This window comes from Muntiacus reevesi, chromosome 2, assembly GCF_963930625.1.
Source record: "Muntiacus reevesi chromosome 2, mMunRee1.1, whole genome shotgun sequence".
NCBI classification, from domain to species: domain Eukaryota; kingdom Metazoa; phylum Chordata; class Mammalia; order Artiodactyla; family Cervidae; genus Muntiacus; species Muntiacus reevesi.
In genome coordinates this window covers 270,016,707-270,035,927 of record NC_089250.1, presented here as the reverse complement: position 1 = coordinate 270,035,927, position 19,221 = coordinate 270,016,707, and the positions used below count along the sequence as shown (strand labels likewise).

The following is a 19,221-nucleotide window of genomic DNA, read 5'->3' as shown; positions in this document are numbered from 1 at the left end:
AATCTAAAGGAACCACCTGAATAGCACAGGAAGTTGAAAGAATGCACTGTGATAACCTTCATGGGAAAAGATCCCAGAAAAGAACGGCTGTACATCTATTTATAACTGAATCAAGTTTCTGTACACCCACAGCAAACACGTCAGAAATCAACTCTATTAGGAAAAAAAAAAGAAATTACCCAAAAAAGTGGAGGATGAAAAATGCTGCCGCCTTGTGGCTGCTTGGGTAACAACAACTGAAAAACCTGTGCTCTTGGGCATTTCATATTCACCAGTCCTTCAGGGATGTTAAGTAAAAACACCTATTCTCAACAAATGTCCTGGGGTAGGTCCTGGAAAAAGAATTCAAAACAGGGCAGATGGTCAAGAGGCCAGTCTTGAGAGGTCGGTTTTAATCACAGTTGTTTTCTTTTTTTTTTTAATCACACGGAAACCTTTCAACATGAAGTAATTTTAGAGAAATTCAAATCAAAACTATAACTAAATATGAGCTAACCCCAGCCAGAATGGCTTGTGTCAAAAACTCTACCAACAGTAAACGGTGGAGAGGTTTTGGAGGAAAAGAAATTCTCCTACCCTGATGCTGGCAATGTCAGCTGTTAACAGCCAGAGCAGAGGACAACGCGGAGGCTCCTTAAGTGAAAAGTGAATGAAACTACGTCTCTCCCTAACCTCATGCAGAAAAGAAAGTCCAAATCAATTAAAGAACTAAGTGGAGGGATGGATACTCTAAACTTTTTGAGGAAAATATAGGCAAAACAGGTTTTGAAATAAATCACAGCACGTTCTTGGTTTTGCTCTTAGGATAACAACAACAACAACAACAAAAAGAAAACGAACAAAAACCTCAACAAAAGCAACCTCGTTAACCTCAAAAGCTTTTGCACAGCAAGGACCACCATTTCTTTCTTAAATGAAAGAAAAAGACAACACTTAAATTGGGGGAAATGGTTACAATAGATTTTAAAAGCGACTTGCTGCTGCTGCTGCTAAGTTGCTTCAGTCGTGTCGGACTCTGTGCGACCCCACAGATGGCAGCCCACCAGGCTCCTCTGTCCCTGGGATTCTCCAGGCAAGAACACTGGAGTGGGTTGCCATTTCCTTCTTTGTAAAAGCAACTTATTCATCTCCAAAAGCATGCAAACATTTCATTCAGCTCAATATAAAACAACAATCAATAGAAAACCAGGCCAAAGATCTAAATAGACCTTTGTCTTCAGATGGCATCCAGATGGCCATAGAGCATATGAAAGATGCTCAGCATCACTGTTAGAGAAACGCCCATCAAAACTGCAACGTGGCATCAACGCACACCCCTCAGAATGGCCATCTTCCAAAAGATCTACAAAGATTAAATGATGCGGAAGGTGAGGCAAACAGGAATCTTCCTACACTGTGGGCGGGGATGTAAATGGGTGGGGGCATCAATGAAAGAAAGCAGTATGAAGATGGCTGAAACACACTAAACATAGTTACTGCATGATCAGGCAAGCCCACCCATTGCCTTAGGTCCGGAGAAAACCATAATTTAAAATGATATTTGCAACCCTATTTTCAAGGCAGTAATATTGGCAATATTTAAGAAAGCTTCCCCAGTGGCTCAGCTGGTAAAGAATCTGCCTGCAGCCTTTTACCTCGTTGCAGCCGAGAAAGCAACATGGGTCACCAGCAGCTCTACTGGAGCCATCCGAGAAAATTCGGCCAGGGTTCTCGCTCTTGCCGGGTCTTCTCAAACCGGCATGGTCTGATCCGGAAATACAGCCTCAATATGTGCCGCCAGTGTTTCCGCCAGTATGCTAAGGACATCGGCTTCATTAAGTTGGACTAACTGAACTTCCTTAGATGGCTCATCAAGCATATCAACTTTAGGCGGAAATAATACTAGCTCTTTGTATGTAAAATAAAAGTTTTCAAAACTTCAAAAAAAAAAAAAAAAAGAGAGAATCTGCCTGCAATGCGGGAGACCTGGATTCGATCCCTGGGTTGGGGAGATCCCCTGGAGGAGTGCGTGGCAACCCCCTCCGGTATTCTTGCCTGGAGAATCCCCCCAAAACGGCCGAGCCTGGCGGGCTACAGGCCATGGGGTCGCAGAGAGTCAGACACGACTGAGCGACTGAGCCCAGCACAGTGAAGAGCGTCGCCGAAATGTCCATCAATAGAGAAGTGAAGCCACTGACCCGTCTGCACGCGGGCGTCACTCAGCCGTCAGAAACAGCGAAAAATATCACTGTCGGCAGCATGGATGGACCGAGATTTGTCATACTGGGTGAAGTCAGTCAGGAAGGGAAAGAAATGTATCACCTACAGGTGGAATCTATAAATTCATACGAATGAAAGAATTTATAAAGAGAAACAGACTCTCAGACTTAGAAAACCAACATGATTATTTTAAAAAAGCAGGTACAGGAGGGAGACATTAAGAGGTTGGGATTAACACATACTTACAACTTATTATCAGATAGATAATCCAAAAGGACCTCCTGAATAACACAGAGATGTCTACCAAACATCCTGAAAGAACCGACCTGGGACAAACCAGAAAAAGAACAGGTACAGTTCTCTGTGTAACTGAATCAAGTTCCTGCAAACCCGAAACAAACACAACAACAGAAATCAACTCTACTCCAAGAGAAAACAAATATTAATTTAGCCAACAAAACAAAGCCGCGGGACATGAAGGTGTGCTGCCGCCTCGTGGCCGCCTTTGGTAACAACAGCGGGGAAACTGCAGGCGGCGCTTAACACTCACAGGACCGAGGGCTGCAGGAGGAGACGCCTCTCCCCAACTGATGTCCTAGCGGGGTTGGGGGGAAAATTCAGAAAACGGCCAAGGATCACAGGCCGACCTCAAAAGATCAGCTTTACTCACATTGCTTTTAAAAACATCGCATGAAAAGCTTTCAGCTTCGTGAAATATTACAGAAATGTAAATTTAAAAAAATACAAGGAGATATCAGCTCATAATGATCAGAGCGGCCTTTGTCAAAAAGCCTTAAAAACGATAACGGCTGGAGAGGTAGTGGAGAAAAGGGGGCCTCCTACGCTGAGGCTGGGACTGGAAGTTGTTAACAGCCACGATCGAGGACGGGGTGGAGGTTCCTTCAACTTCTGAAAACTGAAAGAATTTACACCTCTACCTAACCGCTTACCGATGAAGGAACTTCAAATCGATTCAAGAGTTTTATGTAGGGACGATTCCTCTAAATCTCTTGAGGAAAATATATGCAGAACACACTTTGACATAAATCACAGCAAGTTCTTTTTGGATCTACACTCAGAATTATTCAAAATAAAACTAAACTAAAAAAAAAGGCACCTCATTAACCTAAAAAGGTTTTGCACAGGAAGGGCAATCCTAGAGGAAAGAAAAAGACAACCCTCAGAATGGGAAAATAAATGTTTGCAACCGAAGTGAAAAACAAGGAATTCATCTCCAAAGATGCAAACTGCTGACACAGTCAAGATAAAAAAAAAATCAACCCAGCAGGAAAACAGGCAGAGATCTAAACGGACGTTTTTCCAAAGAAGGCATCCAGATGGCAATAGAGCGCACGGAAAGATGCTCAGGATCACTCTTACAGAAATGTCAACTGAAGCCTCAACGAGGTATCAGCTCACCCCCTCAGACAGCCATCCCCCCAAAGACCTACAGGCTAAATGCTGCGGAGGGCGAGGGGAACAGGGACTCCTCCTGCACTGTGGACGGGGAGGGAAAGGGGTGGGGGCGGCCCCAAGAAAAACAGTAAGGACATTCCTTAAAACACTAAACATAAACTTTATAATCTGGCAAGGCCACCCCTTGCTTTATATCCAGAGAAAATCATAACTGCAAATGATAGTTGCAGCCCTATTTTCAGGGCAGCACCATTGACAATCTCCAAGGCAGAGCATCAACCAAAGGATCCATCAGTAGAGATATAAAGAGGAACTCTATCTAAACACTGAATACACTCAGCCATCGGAACAAATGAGAAAACGCCATTTTCAGGAGCATGGATGGACTGAGAGTTTATAATCCTGAATGAGCCAGTCTGAGAGGGAAAGCAAACTATCACACACATGCGGAATCGATAAATTCCTCAAATGAACTAATTCATAAACTGAAACAGACTCACAGAGGTAGAAACATAAGTTTATGATTTTTTAAAAAAGGTTGGGGAAGGGAGACAATAAGAGACTGGGATTAACAGATACCACTTACTGTCAGATAGATCATCCAAATGAACCCGCTGAATGGAAGAAGAAAGCACAAAACAGTGAAGGAAACTATATGGGAAAATACTCCGAAACAGAACAGGGTAGATGTACCTCTATGCATAACTGAATCAAGTTCCTGTCAGCCTAAAACAAACACAACAGAAATCAACTCTACCTCAATAGAAAATAAAAGTTAACAGCAGTAAATAAATTAACTGAAATAAATAAATGTGAAGCGTAAGTAAATGCTGCCGCCTTGTGGCCGCTTTTGGCACAACAACGGAGACTCCTGGGCTGCGGGCACTTCCTATTCACCAGGACTGAGGCTCTAAGGAAGAAATGTCCTAGGTGCGTCTGGGGAAAGTTTCAAACCAGGGCAAAAGATCACGAGGGCGATCTCCGAAGCTCGTTTCACTCACACCGTTATTAAAAATATCTCATGAGAAGCTTTCAACTTTGTGAAATGTTACAGAAATATAAATCAAAACTACAATGAGGTATGAGTTTGTACAGGTCAGAATGGACTCTGTCAAAAAGTCTTAGAAAAAACAAAGGCTGGAGAAGTTGTGGAGAAAAGGGAGCCCTGCTACACTGATGCTGGGACTGCAAGTTGTTAACAGCCACGATAGAGGACGGGGTGGAGGTTCCTTACACAAGGGGATAGTGAAAGAATTTACATCTGTCGCTAACCGCTTACAGACAAACTCCAAACCGATTAAAGAGTTACCTGGAGGGACAATTACGCTAAACCTCTAGAGGAAAATATAGGCAGCGCACACTTTACATAAACCACAGCAAGTTTTTTTTTTTTTTTTTTTTTTTTGTATATGCTCAGAATAATTCAAAATAAAACTAAACTTTAAAAAAGGCACCTCATTAACCTGAAGAGGTTTTGCACATGAAAGGCAACCTTAAGGAAAGAAAAAGCCCTCAGAAGGGTAAATAAGTGTTTGCAACTGAAGTGAAAAACAAGGAGTTAATTCATCGCCAAAGATGCAAAGTGCTCACACAGTGAAAGGGAAAAGTGAAAGTCGCTCAGTCAAGTCCGACTCTGCGACCCCATGGACGATACAAGCCATGGAATTCTCCAGGCCGCAATACTGGAGTGGGTAGCATTTCCCTTCTCCAGGGGATTTTCCCAACCCAGGAATCAAACCCAGGTCTCCTGCGTTGCAGGCGGATTCTTTACCAGCTGAACCACAACGGAGACCCCACAACTCATGATCAAAAAAACAAATCAACCCAGTAGAAAAGCTGGCAAAAATCTGAATGGACATTTCTCCAAAGAAGGCACCCAGATGTCCATAAAGCACATGAAAAGATGCTCAGGACCACTCTTACAGAAATGCCAATCAAACTGCAACCAGGTGTCACTCACACCCCTCAGAGGAGCCATCCTCCAAAAGATCTCCAAGGATGAAAGGCTGCGGAGGGCTGGGAAAACAGGGACTCCTCCTACACTGTGAGCGGGGGTGGAAATGAGTGGGTGCGGCCACAAACGAAACAGTATGGCGATTCCTTAGAACACTACACGAAGACTTAACACATGATCCGGCAAGCCCACTCCCGGTCTTAGATTGGGAGAAAATCAAAACTGAAAATCATGGTTGCACCCGTATTTTCAGGGCAGCATTACTGACAATCTCCAAGACAGAGCATAAATGAAACTGTCCTTCAATAGAGAAATAACCAGGATATTGTCCATTAAAACTCAGCCATCGAAACAAATGAAAACAAGTCATTTTAGGAGCATGGATTGACCGAGAGATTTACCAAACTGAGTGAAGCCAGTCAGAGAGGGAAAGCGAAGGATCACATACACGGAGAATCTATAAATTCCTCAGGTGAACTAATTCATAAACTGAGACAGAATCACAGATATAGAAACACAAGTTTACGATTTTTTTTTTTAAAGTTTGGGGAAGGGAAACATTAAGAGATTGGGGTTTACAGATACACACTACTTATTTTCAGAAAGATAATCAAAATGGACCTACTGAATAGCACAGGAAGTCTACTGAATATACTCAAAGAACCTATATGGGAAAAGACCCCGAAAAATAATTGAAAAGATGTACCTCTATGTATAACTGAATCAAGTTCTTGTCAACCTAAAATAAACACAACAGAAATCAACTCTACTTCAATAGAAAATAAAAGTTAACCGTAATAAATGAATAGATAACTGTGACGCATGAGGAAATGCTGCCCCCTTGTGGCCGCTTTTGGTACAGCAACGGAAAGTCCTGGGCTGACCGCACTTCGCATTCACCAGGACTCAGGGGCTGTAAGGAAGAAACTCCTGCCTGAAGAAACGTCCTAGGTGCGTCGGGGAAAAAGAGGCAAGTCAGGGCAAAAGATCATGAGGCCGATCTCCAAAGCTCAGTTTTACTCACACTGTTATTAAAAATGTCACATGAAAAGTTTTCAACTGTGTGAAATGTTATAGAAATGTAAATCAAAACTGCAAGTCAAAAATGTAAAAGAAGAAACAGAAAGATATACCCATTGGGATGCAGAGTTCCAAAGAATAGCAAGGAGAGATAAGAAAGCCTTCCTCAGTGATCAGTGCAAAGAAAAAAGGTAAACAATCGATTGGGAAACACTAGAAATCGCTTCAAGACAATTAGAGATACTAAAAGAATATTTCATGCAGAAATGGGCACAATGAAGGACAGAAATGGTATGGATCTAACAGATGCGGAAGTTGTTAAGAGGAGGTGGCAAGAATACACAGAAGAACTGTACAAGAAAGATCTTAATGACCAAGATAACCACGATGGTGTGATCACTCACCTAGAGCCAGACGTCCTGGAATGCGAAGTCAAGTGGGCCTTAAGAAGCATCACTATGAACAAACTAGTGGAGGTGATGGAATTCCAGCTGAGCTATTTCAAATCCTAAAAGATGATGCTGTTAAAGTCCTGCACTCAATATGCAGGGAAATTTGGAAAACTCAGCAGTGGCCACAGGACTGGAAGAGGTCAGTTTTCATTCCAATCTGAAAGAAAGGCAATGCCAAAGAATGCTCAGACTACAGCACAATTGCATTCATCGCACACTGGGCTTCCCTGGTGGCTCAGAGGTTAAAGTGTCTGCCTGCAATGCGGGAGACCTGGGTTCGACCCCTGGGTAGGGAAGATCCCCTGGAGGAGGAAATGGCAACCCACTCCAGTATTCTTGCTGGAGAAATCCATGGGCAGGAGCCTGGTAGGCTACAGTCCACGGGGTCCCAAAGAGTTGGACACAACTGAGCGACTTCACTTTCACTTTCTTTCACAGACCAGTAAAGTAATGCTCAAAATTCTCCAAGTGAGACTTTAACAGTATATGAATCGAGAACTTCGATGTTCAGGTTGTATTTAGAAGAAACAGAGGAACCAGAGATCAAAAGGAGGGGAGCCCTAAAGGAAAAACAAAATAACCCTCAGGATAAAAAAATGTTACAACCAAGGTGAAAATAAAGAATTCATCCCCAGAACATGTAAACAACCCATGCTATTCAATAGAAAAAGCAGAAGAGGGCAAAGATCTAAACAGATATTTCTCCCCAGAAGACATCCAGGTGGCTATAAAGCACAGAAAAAGATGCTCACATCACTAGTTATTAAAGAAATTAAAAACAAAACTACAAGAACGTATCACCTCACACAGCTCAGAATGGCCTATGTCTTAACGTTTACTAACAAAATGGCAGAGAGGACGTGGAGACACGGAACGCTCCTGCACTGATGCTGGCAGTGAGCTGTTAGCAGTCAGGGTGGAGGACAGGGAGGAGCTTCCTTAAACAAGGGGAAAGGGAAGGAATTTACTCTCTCCCTAACTGGGAACAGAAGAAAAAACTCCAAATTGCTTGAAGATTAAATGGACGGAAGATCACTCTAATCCTCTTGAGGAAAATATAGGCAAACACACTTTGACATGAATCACAACACGTTCTTTTTGAATCTATGTTTAGAATAATTAAAACTAAAACAAAACTTTAAAAAGGCACCTCATCACCTAAAAAACTTTTGCACTGCAAGGGCAACCCTAAAGGAAAGAAAAAGACAACCCTCAGAATGGGAAAATAAATGTTTGCAACACATGTTTAAAATAATGAATTCATCTTCCAACATGCAAACTGCTCACGCAGCTCATGATAAAGCTGCAAAAAAAAAAAAAAAAAAAAAAAAAAACCAAACCTATCAGTCCAATAGAAAAATCGGCAAAGATCTAAATGGATATTTCTTCAAGGAAGGCACCCAGATGGCCATAAAACACATGAAAAGATGCTCAGGATCACTTTTAGACAAACACTAATCAAAACTGCAGTGAGGTATCACACCCCGCAGAACATCCATCTTCCAAAAGGTCTTCAAAGGTTAATTGTTGCTGAGGGCAAGGGTCATAGAGAATCCTCCTACATTGTGGGTGGGAGTGTAATTGAGTGGGTGCAGCCACAAGGAGAAGAGTGTGGAAATTCTTTAAACACTAAATATAGACATGCCACACGATCTGGCAAGCCCACCCCTTGCCTTACACCCAGAGAAAATCATGATTTAAAATGATAGCTGCACCTCTATTTTCAGGGCAGCACTACAGACAATATCTAAGACAGAGCATCAACCAAAGTTCCATCTATAGAGAAATGAAGAGTCTCATGTCCATCTAAACACCGGAATACACTCCAAAAGAATGGATGAATGACATTTTCAGGAGCATGGAAGGACTGAGAATTTTTCAAACTCAGTGAAGTCAGAGATGAAAGAATTATCACTTAGAGGGGGCATCTATACATTTATACAAATTAACTATAAACAGAAACAGACTCACAGACTTAGAAACCCAACTTACGACTTAAAAAAAAAAAAATGTAGTGGCAGGGAGACATTTAGAGATGGCGATTAACAAAAACACACTACTTTTTATCAGATAGATAATGCCAGAGGACCTACCACATAGCACAGGGAAGTCGCCGGATACACTGGAAGAACCTATATGGGAAAAGACTCCAAAAAAGAACAGAAGAGATATACATCTGTGTATAACTGAATCACGTTCTTGTAAACCTAAAACAAACACAACAGAAATCAACTCTACTCCAATAGAAAATAAAAATTAACCGAAAAATAAAAAAAGAGAAAGAGAGATATCAAGGGAACACTTCATGCAAAGTTGGGCACAATAAAGGAGAGAAACGGTATGGACCTAACAGAAGCAGAAGATAATGAGGAGAAGTGGCAAGGATACAGAGATGAACTATACTGGGCTTCTCCTGTGGCTCAGCGGGTAAAAAATCCTCCTGCAATGTGGGAGACCTAGGTTCGAACCCTGGGCTGGAAAGGTTCCCTGGAGAAGCAAAGGCTACCCACTCCAGTATTCTGGCCTCGAGAATTCGACAGACTGTATAGTCCATGGGGCCACAAAGAGCTGGACATGACTATTAATGAGAGGTGGTGAAAATACACAGATGAACTAAACTAAAAAGATCTTGTCACATCAGATAAGGTCGATGGTGTGATCACTCACCTAGAGTCAGAAATCCTGGGGTGAGAAGTCAAGTGGGTCTTAGGAAGCATCACTATAAACAGAGCTATTGGAGATGATGGAATTCCAGCCGAGCTATTTCAAATCCTAAAAGATGATGCTGTGACAGTGCTGCACGCAGTATGCCAGCAAATTTGGAAAGCACAGTAGTGGCTACAGGTTGGAAAAGATCAGTTTTCATTCCAATCCCAAAGAAGATCAATGCCAAAGAATGTTCAAACTTCTGCACAATTGCACTCATTTTACTTGCCAGCAAGGTAATGCTCAAAATCCTACAAGCTATGCTTCAATAGTATGTGAACTGAGAATGTCCAGATGTGCAAGCTGGATTTAGAAAAGGCAGATGAGTGAGAGATGAAATTGCCAACATCCGTTGGATCATAGAAAAAGCAAGAGAATTCCAGAAAACATCTACTTTTGCTTCATTGATTATGCTAAAGGCTTTGTGTGGATCACAACAAACTGTGGAAAATTCTGAAAGAGCTGGGAATACCAGACCACCTGATCTGCTTCCTGAGAAACTGGCATGCATGTCAAGAAGAAACAATTAGAACTGAACATGGAACAATGAACTGGTTCCAAATTGGGAAAGGAGTACATAAGGCTGTATATTGTCACCTGCTTATTTAACTTATATGCAGATAACATTATGCAAAATGCTAGGTTGGATGAGGCACAAGCTGGAAGCAAGATTGCCAGGAAAAATATCAATAACCTCAGATACGCAGATGACACCACCCTTAAGGCAGAAAGCAAAGAAGAACTAAAGAGCCTCTTGATGAATGTGAAAATGGAGAGTGAAAAAGCTGGCTTAATACTCAAAATTCAAAAAACTAAGATCATGGCATCCAGTCCCATCTCTTCATGGCAAAGAAAAGGGGAAACAATGGTAACAGTGAGAGACTTTATTTCCTTGGACTCCAGAATCACTGAACTGGGTGACTGCAGCCATGAAATCAAAAGATGCTTGCTCCTTGGAAGAAATGCTGTGACAAACCTAGAGAGCATGTTAAAACGCAGAGACATCACTTTGTCAACAAAGGTCTGTCTAGCCAAAGCTATGGTTTTTCCAGTAGTCATGTATGGGAGTGAGATTTGGACCGTAAAGAAGGTTGAGTGCTGAAGAATTGATGCTTTTGAACTGTGGTGTTGGAGAAGACTCTTGGGAGTCCCTTTGACAGCCAGGAGATCAAACCAGTCCATCCTAAAGGAAATCAGAGCTGAGTATCCATTGGAAGGACTGATGCTGAAGCTGAAACTCCAGTACTTTGGCCACCTGATGCTAAGAGCCAACTCATTGGAAAAGACCCTGATGCTGGGAAAGATTGAGGGCAGGAGAAGGGGGCGACAGAGGATGAGATGATTAGATGGCATATCATCAACTCAATGGACATGAGTTTGAGCAAGCTCTAGGAGTTGGTGATGGACAGGGAGGCCTGACGTGCTGCAGTCCATGGGGTCACAAAGAGTCGGACACGACTGAGCGACTGAACAACATTGCGGTCTCGTGAGAGAAGAAGGCATTGGAGAATGTGTAAAGAGTCTAGAATGTGACTTCCCCAAAAGCTTTATAGAAAGCACCTTTACTGTAGTAGGCAATAGCTAAAACCCAGATCCTGAGATCTCTATCAGAATAACACTCAGCAAAAATAAGGGTGAACCTTTGTCTTTATGAGGAGGGCAGCATGACTTTATACAAGTAAAGTTAGAGAGTGACCACTAGTGTAGAGCGAAGGAGGCAGAGAACTCAAGAAAGAAGAAGCTTAGAATCATGTGAATCATCATGAAGCTTTCTGTCTGTACTCACAAACTCCCATTTATTCCTCAATAGCAGAGATCGCAGGATGCAGGAGATTCCAGGAGACATTCTACAAGTGAAGGAACCCAAACCCTGAGGGTATATAAGGGATTCTGGAAGGAAGCTATCCTCACCCAAGCAGGCCAGGTTCCAGTAGTTCTGTAACATCACATCCCTGGACAATATCCACTGACCAAGGTCCAGGCATTCCCGCTCCTCTTGAAAGGTTGTTGCTGAAACACAGAAGACGCCTGGATTCTTGGCCTCTGAAGAAGGATTCTATCCGGGGCCAGAGATGAGGTTTGATCACTTGGAGCTTTTGTGTAATAGAGTTTTATTAAAGTATAAAAGAGGTAGAGAAAGCTTCTGAAATAGACATCAGAAGGGGGCAGAAAGAGTGCACACTCGCTAGTGTTGGCAAGGGAGTTATATACCTTTTAATTAGTCATCACAACGAATCAAAAGAATGTCTGGAGGCTGTAAAGATCTTACTAGACCCACTCCCATAATTTACATTTTCAGATAACAGGGTGAGCCAGAAGGTTTTTCAGGAAAGAGAAACTGTCCTCAAGCGGGATACAGTGTTGTTGTATAATCCCTAGTACAGTTTAAACTGAGTTATATAATTGATGAAGACTAAGGAATGTAGACAAAAAAGTTTGTCCTTTAGTCCTTCTTGAGAATTCCAGATCCCTCTCTCCTTGGGGACCCCCGGACTTCTTATCAACCTACCTAGGAACTGACTCTCTTTTTTAATGTTTTTCTTTCTATTTTTTCTTTCTTTTTTTTTTTTTTTTTTTTGGAACTGACTTTATTACTCTTGAGTGAAGTCTATGGCCAGACCCTGGAATGTCAGCCATCCCTGAAATACAAAGTACATATGCCATGTGACTGTGGGAAGACTTCCTTATGTGACCCAAGATGAAAACAGCAATTTCAGAGAACTAGTTTTTCAATGAGAAGTGTCTGATGTTATGCAATAATATACTTTTTTACATAGCAATATGGGCTACCATATTTCTAACCTGAAGAAAACAGGATGACATATGATACACAAAGCCACTTGGACTTTCCTGCTGGCTCAGACGGTAAAGAAACTTGTCTGCAGTGCGGGTGACCTGGATTCGATCCCTGGGTGGGGAAGATCCCCTGGAGAAGGAAATGGAAACCCACTCCAGTATTCTTGCCTGGAGAATCTTATGGAGAGAGGAACCTGGCAGGATATATAGTCCACGGGGTCACGAAGAGTGGGACATGACTGAGAGACTATGATTCATTCATTCATCTGGGAGAAAAATTATAAAATGTGATCAACAGAGGCATACTTACTTTTGAGGATTTTCCTTGTGTTCCACAGGATAAATATCAATCAAAGCAGGAATTTTTTAAAAAGCACATTGTGATTCAAGAATTCTAGGGTGGGGCCACAGTTTTTCATCTTGAACAAGCTTAGTTTTAACTAAATGTCTGGTTGATAAATGGCCATTGTGAATAGCACGGAGGTAAAAGAACCATGGCTGATAGCCATGGCATCCAGTCTCATCACTTCATGGCGAATAGATGGGGGAACAATGGAAACAGTGAGAGACTTTATTGTTTTGGGCTCCAAAATCACTGCAGATGGTGACGGCAGCCATGAAATTAAAAGACGCTTACTCCTTGGAAGAAAAACTTTGACCAACTTAGACAGCATATAAAAAAGCAGAGACATTACTTTGTCAGCAAAGGTCTGTCTAGTCAAAGTTATGTTTTTTCTAGTAGTCATATATGGATGTGAGAGTTGGACTATAAAGAAAGCTGAGTGCCAAAGAATTGATGCTTTTGAACGGTGATGTTGGAAAAGACTCTTGGGAGTCCCTTGGACTGCAAGGACATCCAACCAGTCCATCCTAAAGGAAATCAGTCCTGAATATTCACTGGAAGGATTGATGCTGAAGCTGAAACTCCAATACCTCAGCCACCTGATGTGAAGAACTGACTCATTTGAAAAGACCCTGATGCTGGGAAAGGTTGAAGGTGAGAGGAGAAGGGGATGACAGAGGATGAGATGGTTGGATGGTGTCACGGACTCAACAGACATATGGTTGAGTAAGCTCCGGGAGTTGGTGATTGTCAGATGTGCTGCAGTCCATGGGGTTGCAGAGAGTTGGACACAACTGAGCGACTGAACTGAACTGAAAAGAGCCAGGCAAGAATTCATAGCTATTATTGAACTTTAAGCGCTTTACAGATTTTAGTTTTAGTAGATTAGTTAGCAGAGAAAACAACCTTTTCACTATTTTTGAACTATAGAACTTTCTAGCGGTTTTTTATTTTTTAAACCTTGAATGAGCCATATAAATAATTTTAGATCAAAAATATTGCTGTTCGAAATTGTTTGGAATATTTGATCAAATATTCAGAAAATGGTAGAACTTGGGATTTACTTCAATGGATCTGAGCTCGATTTTATGTAAAAAGAATTAAGTCAACAAAGAGACCTGACTGAGCGACTGAACTGAACTGAATGCAGAGACCACTCTAATGGTTGTTTTACCAGTTGAGGTAACTGGCAAAAATATCAAAAACAGAAAAAATGTCATATGCTGTTAACATTTTCACGTACACAAACATACACTATTTGGAGAAAAATTATTCACGTTTATAAAATCAGGAATAGATTTCTGTGCTTAAATCTTATAATTTATTTGTGGCAATATTCTATATTTTTAAAATACATTACAGTGCAAAAACACATAATGACATAATATAAATCAGAGTTCTTGGCTCTGAATCTTTTATTCCTTTGAAAATCTCTATCATTTGTGTTCAATTATATTTTAGATTTAACAGTTAAATATGCATAAGTAATAACATTCTTGTAAATATTGTAGAAAATACAAAGATGTGATAAGAATTCTGTCTGGAAAATGAGTGCAGAGTATATTATTAACGGAAATGATCAGACCTGGGCTTGAGTGATGAAAACCTCCATTCCCCAAAAGCAACAACCTTACTAAACACAGGTGAGTGTTCATTTTCCAAAGCAAACAGAACTAAGAATGTGTGGTTTGTTACATTAATTTTGTCAGCTTATACACATCCCTCACTAAATCTTTCAAAAATCCTTTTTAAAGACAGAAAGCAGGAACATCACAGTTGCAATATCACAGAAGCACCTGAACCAGAAAACGTGAGGTGTGATGGGATAAATGTTAGCAGTGATCTGAATCCTGAAAAATATCAGTTTTATACAAAATTCACTTCTTATATAACTTCCATGTTCTGTATCCTAAGACTACACTTAAGAGTGAGTCCTTCCTACCAACATGGAGAAGGGTCTCTCATACTTTTCTCCTTCTTTTCCCCAAACGTCCTGTGGAACTCTGGACCACTGGGGTAATTCTGTTCATAAGGACAATTTCTTAATCCTGTTCTAAATGTTTGGAGTTGTGTATGCATGTAAATTCATCGCTAATTTCCCCTACTTCTCTAAGATCTCAAGACTGAACCACATGCCAATGGGAATCTCAGAACCTACGCCTCCCCATGTTTATTTCTCACAAAGGGAATATTTTCACTAGTTGAAAGTCACTAATTCAGGTTGAGAATTCATCATGCTCCATAGAAAGCCAGAATTCATCATGCTCCCTACAGACAAGGGAGACAAGGTTCTGGGACACAAGGGAGAAGTGGTCTAAAGAGCCGGTGTTCACTATGGTAAGAAAAGGAAAAAATAAGAAGTTGATAACAAACACCCCAGGCAGAAAAATTAGAAGCCGAGAATTAAAGGTTTGCAGGTTCCCTCAGTCTAGGCATTTCAGGAGGAAAAGCAGACAGACCCAGACCCAGGACCGGACATGTACCTGAGAAGCTGTCGTTTCCTCCTCTTCTTCCTCCTGCTCTGCGTCTTCTCTGGGGATGTCATGCAGCGAACGTATGTCTGCATCTTGAGAAAATACCTTCAAAGGCATCCGCACAGCTCTTTAACCTGCAACTACTTCACCACTACAGACAGAAGGACCTTGAAAAGCTGAAAATACTCACCTCTCCTGTCCTCTGTCTCAGGAGAGATTCAGGAACAATCACTTCCTACCTGGAGACCAGTCTGTGAACTAATTTCTTGATTGTTCTCTCCCCATAGAGAGCTCCTAACCCTCTGCTCACACAGATGATGTGAATTGACTTCCCGATCCAAATCCAGCTAGACCAACCCCGCAGCCTCTCCTTGGACTGACGCCGGGCCTCAAGTCTCACAAATGGACCAGGAGCCGCGTCCTTAACCCGGGCCTCCCCTTAGAATCCCCTGGAGAACATGCTACACACCACACAGATGCTCCCACAGGACCCAGAGAACTCTGTGGGGAGGGCACCGGAGAGGTTGTCACTTAACTCTGGTCATGTGATCTTGATAGGAAACCGCGTTGAAACCACTTAAAAGATTCTTTCTGAACCATTTCAGTGAATATCAACCCCTCGAGGTCAGGTCCCCACTCTAAGAAGTTATGAATCTGCAGGTCTGGAGTGGGGCCATGAAATGAGTCTTTAGCAAATTCCGTTTGTTCTGATGCTTCTCCCCCAAAACCCACACTCGGGAGCCCTGAGCTTCAGCCCTCACACTCAGCACAGCTGAGACCTTTCAGGAGGGGAGAGTTTAGGGCAGGAATTTCTTAGGTCAAGTTTAGGACCAAGCAGAGAAAGCTCCAGTACTTGGGGTTCAGGCCTTTATAAGAGACCCTGGGTGAAGTGCTGTGGGCTCCTCAGGCTGAGTGTGGATGGGTAGATTCAAACCAATGGGAGCAGGAATCTGGTGAGCACTGTGAGGGTGTCATTGAAGGGGGGAGCCTGTGAAGTAGAACCTGGGGTTCAGCAAGACTGCTGATCACAAGGTGGGCAGTTGTCTAGAGCAGGTGCTCACAAGGCTGGCTAGCATGAGTTCAAGGACCTGCAGATGCTGCTCCCCAGACAGATGCTGAGGCAGCAACAGCATGGAGCAGTTCAGGTAAGCTCTCAACATTACTCTGTATGATCCTCATTGGAACCGTCACAATGTCCCAGCAGTTACAGAGAGGGGAAAGTACAATGGAGAAATGAAGGGAAATATCCAATTACTTGAGGCGTAAAGGCAGTAAGGAAACTAATTGTTACAGATATCATCCCTCTGTGCTAACAAAGAGTTTATTGTTAGGTATTCTTCCCCACGACCTTAAATCAGTAGGTTGACACTTCATTCATTACTTTGCGGCTTTATCACAAGAAACCGTCAGTTTTATTAACATGTACTATCACACATAGAAAGAATAAAACCTTTTCCAACCCACTGTGTAACTGACTAAATACAGATTACAAGCATAAGCAACGATATTCATTCCTCTGATACAATGATATCAGAACTGTCATTTCTACGGTTACAAAATGGAGGCTAATCATTTACGAATGAAACAAGATGTACACTAATTACATGACTTTTCTGAGAAGGGTTTCCATACATTTCTAGGGTATCAGAGGTATCATTATTTCAAACATGTCAACTAATATTCATGACATCTATTGATATTATAAAGATACAGCAAGAGTTCAGTGAACTGTCACTGTATCTTCCTTCAAATGCAAGTGACATAACTGTTGAAAATGTGCATCTTACTTTAATATGTGGAATTACTCCCTGAACACTTATTTCATGGCGACCTATAGGGATGTTTGGCATGAATGACTTACACCTCCTTTTAAATGTTCAGTGTACATGCTACATCACTGTGTCCTTAATCTCCTAATGGAGAATAAATATAAATTATTTCTCTTTAGGATATAAGGCCTTGTCTCATCTTTGAGTAGCAATCGTCAAAAACATAACTTTGCATACACACTAAAAGTGAAGCATAGCAGCATGGAGTAATTTGAGAGTTCAATAACATATCTTGGTTTTCAAATAATCACAAATCGTGTCAATATAAACAAAGATATATTGCTAATAATGGTACATTTCTAAATACCAACCCTTCATCTTGTGATCCATACTAACATACCAATTTTCTATGTTTTAACTATGGATTATTATCTACAATACTTTTCCTGAAGAGGAACTTCAAATTGGATGAATGAACAATCAAATAGAATTGATGAAATACTTTCAAGTGTGCGGGCTTCCCTGATAGCTCAGTTGGAAAAGAACCCACCTCCCACTCCAGTATTCTGGCCTGGAGAATTCCATGGACACAGTCCCTGGGGTTGCAAAGAGTTGGACACGACTGAGCAACTTTCACTTTTTCTAGTGTGCAATTTCTGGTATTTATTTAGATTTAATTTTCATCAAATACTTTTCTACATTTTTTCATGTCATTCGTTGTCTTACGTAAATAAATAGTCCTTTATTTCCTGAAGTGTATGTTTAGGACAAACCTCTTCCATCACTTATTACAAGAGTTTCTCTCCAATATGTGCTTTCTGATGTTTAATAAGGTGAGAGCTCTGATTAAAGCCTTTGCCACTTTCCTTACATTTACAAGGTTTTTCCTCCAGTATGAATTCTCTGATGTTGAGTAAGATGTGAGTTCTTGATAAAGGCTTTTCCACATTCTTTACATTTGTAAGGTTTCTCTCCAAAATGAATTCGCTGGTGTTGAATAAGACTTGAGTGGTGACCGAAGGCTTTTCCACATTCTTTACATTTTTAAGGTTTCTCTCCAGTATGAATTCTCTGATGGTAAGTAAGACCTGAGGGCTTGCTAAAGTCTTTGCCACAATCCTTATATTTATAAGGCTTCTCCCCAGTATGAATTCGCTGGTGTTGAATAAGAGTTGAGTTCTCACTAAAGGATTTCCCACACTCTGTACATTTGTAAGGTTTCTCTCCAGTATGAACTCTCTGATGGTAAGTAAGACCTGAGGGCTTGCTAAAGTCTTTGCCACAATCCTTACATTTATAAGGCTTCTCCCCAGTATGAATTCGCTGGTGTTGAATAAGAGTTGAGTTCTCACTAAAGGATTTCCCACACTCTGTACATTTGTAAGGTTTCTCTCCAGTATGAACTCTCTGATGGTAAGTAAGACCTGAGCACAGGTTAAATTCTTTGCCACAATCCTTACATTTATAAGGTTTCTCTCCAGTATGAATTCTCTGACAGTAAGTAAGACCTGAGCACTGGTTAAATTCTTTGCCACAATCCTTACATTTATGAGGCTTCTCTCCAGTATGAATTCTCTGGTGTTTAATAAGAGTTGAGTAGTGACTAAAGGCTTTTCCACATTCTTTACATTTATAAGATTTCTCTCCAGTATGGATTACTTGATGTTTAGTAAGACATGAGTGCTGTCTAAATGCTTTGCCACAATCCTTACATTTATAAGGCTTCTCTCCAGTATGAATTTTCTGATGGTAAGTGAGACCTGAGCACTGGTTAAATTCTTTGCCACAGTTCTTACATTTATAAGGCTTTTCTCCAGTATGAATTCTCTGGTGTTGAGTAAGATTTGACTTCTGATTGAAGGCTTTGCCACACTTCATACATTTGTGTGATTTCTGCTGCATATCAATTACCTGATGTTGAGTAAGACATGAGCTACAAGGAAGCACTTTGCCACATTCTTTACATTTGCTTGGTTTCTCCCTAGCATGAACTTGCTGTTGCAGACTGAAATGTGAACACATAAAAATGGCTTTGCCACTTTCCTTACCTTTGTAAGGTTTCTGCTCTGTATGGATTCGCTGATGCTGAGTA

The 19,221-nt window shown here is 41.3% G+C and overlaps 3 protein-coding genes and 1 pseudogene across 3 annotated transcripts in view; 2 read left to right on the top strand and 2 right to left on the bottom strand.

Moving 5' to 3' along the window:
• Positions 1-19,221, bottom strand: part of LOC136157556 (zinc finger protein 678-like) — a 466,372-nt pseudogene that overhangs the window by 125,995 nt on the left and 321,156 nt on the right.
• The window catches only part of LOC136157568 (zinc finger protein 135-like), a 466,540-nt gene that overhangs the window by 127,308 nt on the left and 320,011 nt on the right, over positions 1-19,221 (top strand). The window lies entirely within an intron of this gene.
• Positions 1,645-1,880, top strand: LOC136158892 (small ribosomal subunit protein uS14-like). Its single transcript, XM_065920736.1, has one exon. The coding sequence runs from the start codon at positions 1,658-1,660 to the stop codon at positions 1,826-1,828; it is 171 nt and encodes a 56-aa protein (XP_065776808.1). The 5' UTR covers positions 1,645-1,657; the 3' UTR covers positions 1,829-1,880.
• LOC136158891 (zinc finger protein 345-like) lies at positions 18,174-19,007 on the bottom strand. The gene has a single exon (XM_065920735.1). The coding sequence runs from the start codon at positions 19,005-19,007 to the stop codon at positions 18,174-18,176; it is 834 nt and encodes a 277-aa protein (XP_065776807.1).

What these genes read in the sequence shown, in the direction of transcription:
- LOC136158892 (XM_065920736.1), top strand. Translation starts at nt 1,658, where the DNA reads ATGGGTCACCAGCAGCTCTACTGGAGCCATCCGAGAAAATTCGGCCAG.
- LOC136158891 (XM_065920735.1), bottom strand. Translation starts at nt 19,007, where the DNA reads ATGAAGTGTGGCAAAGCCTTCAATCAGAAGTCAAATCTTACTCAACAC.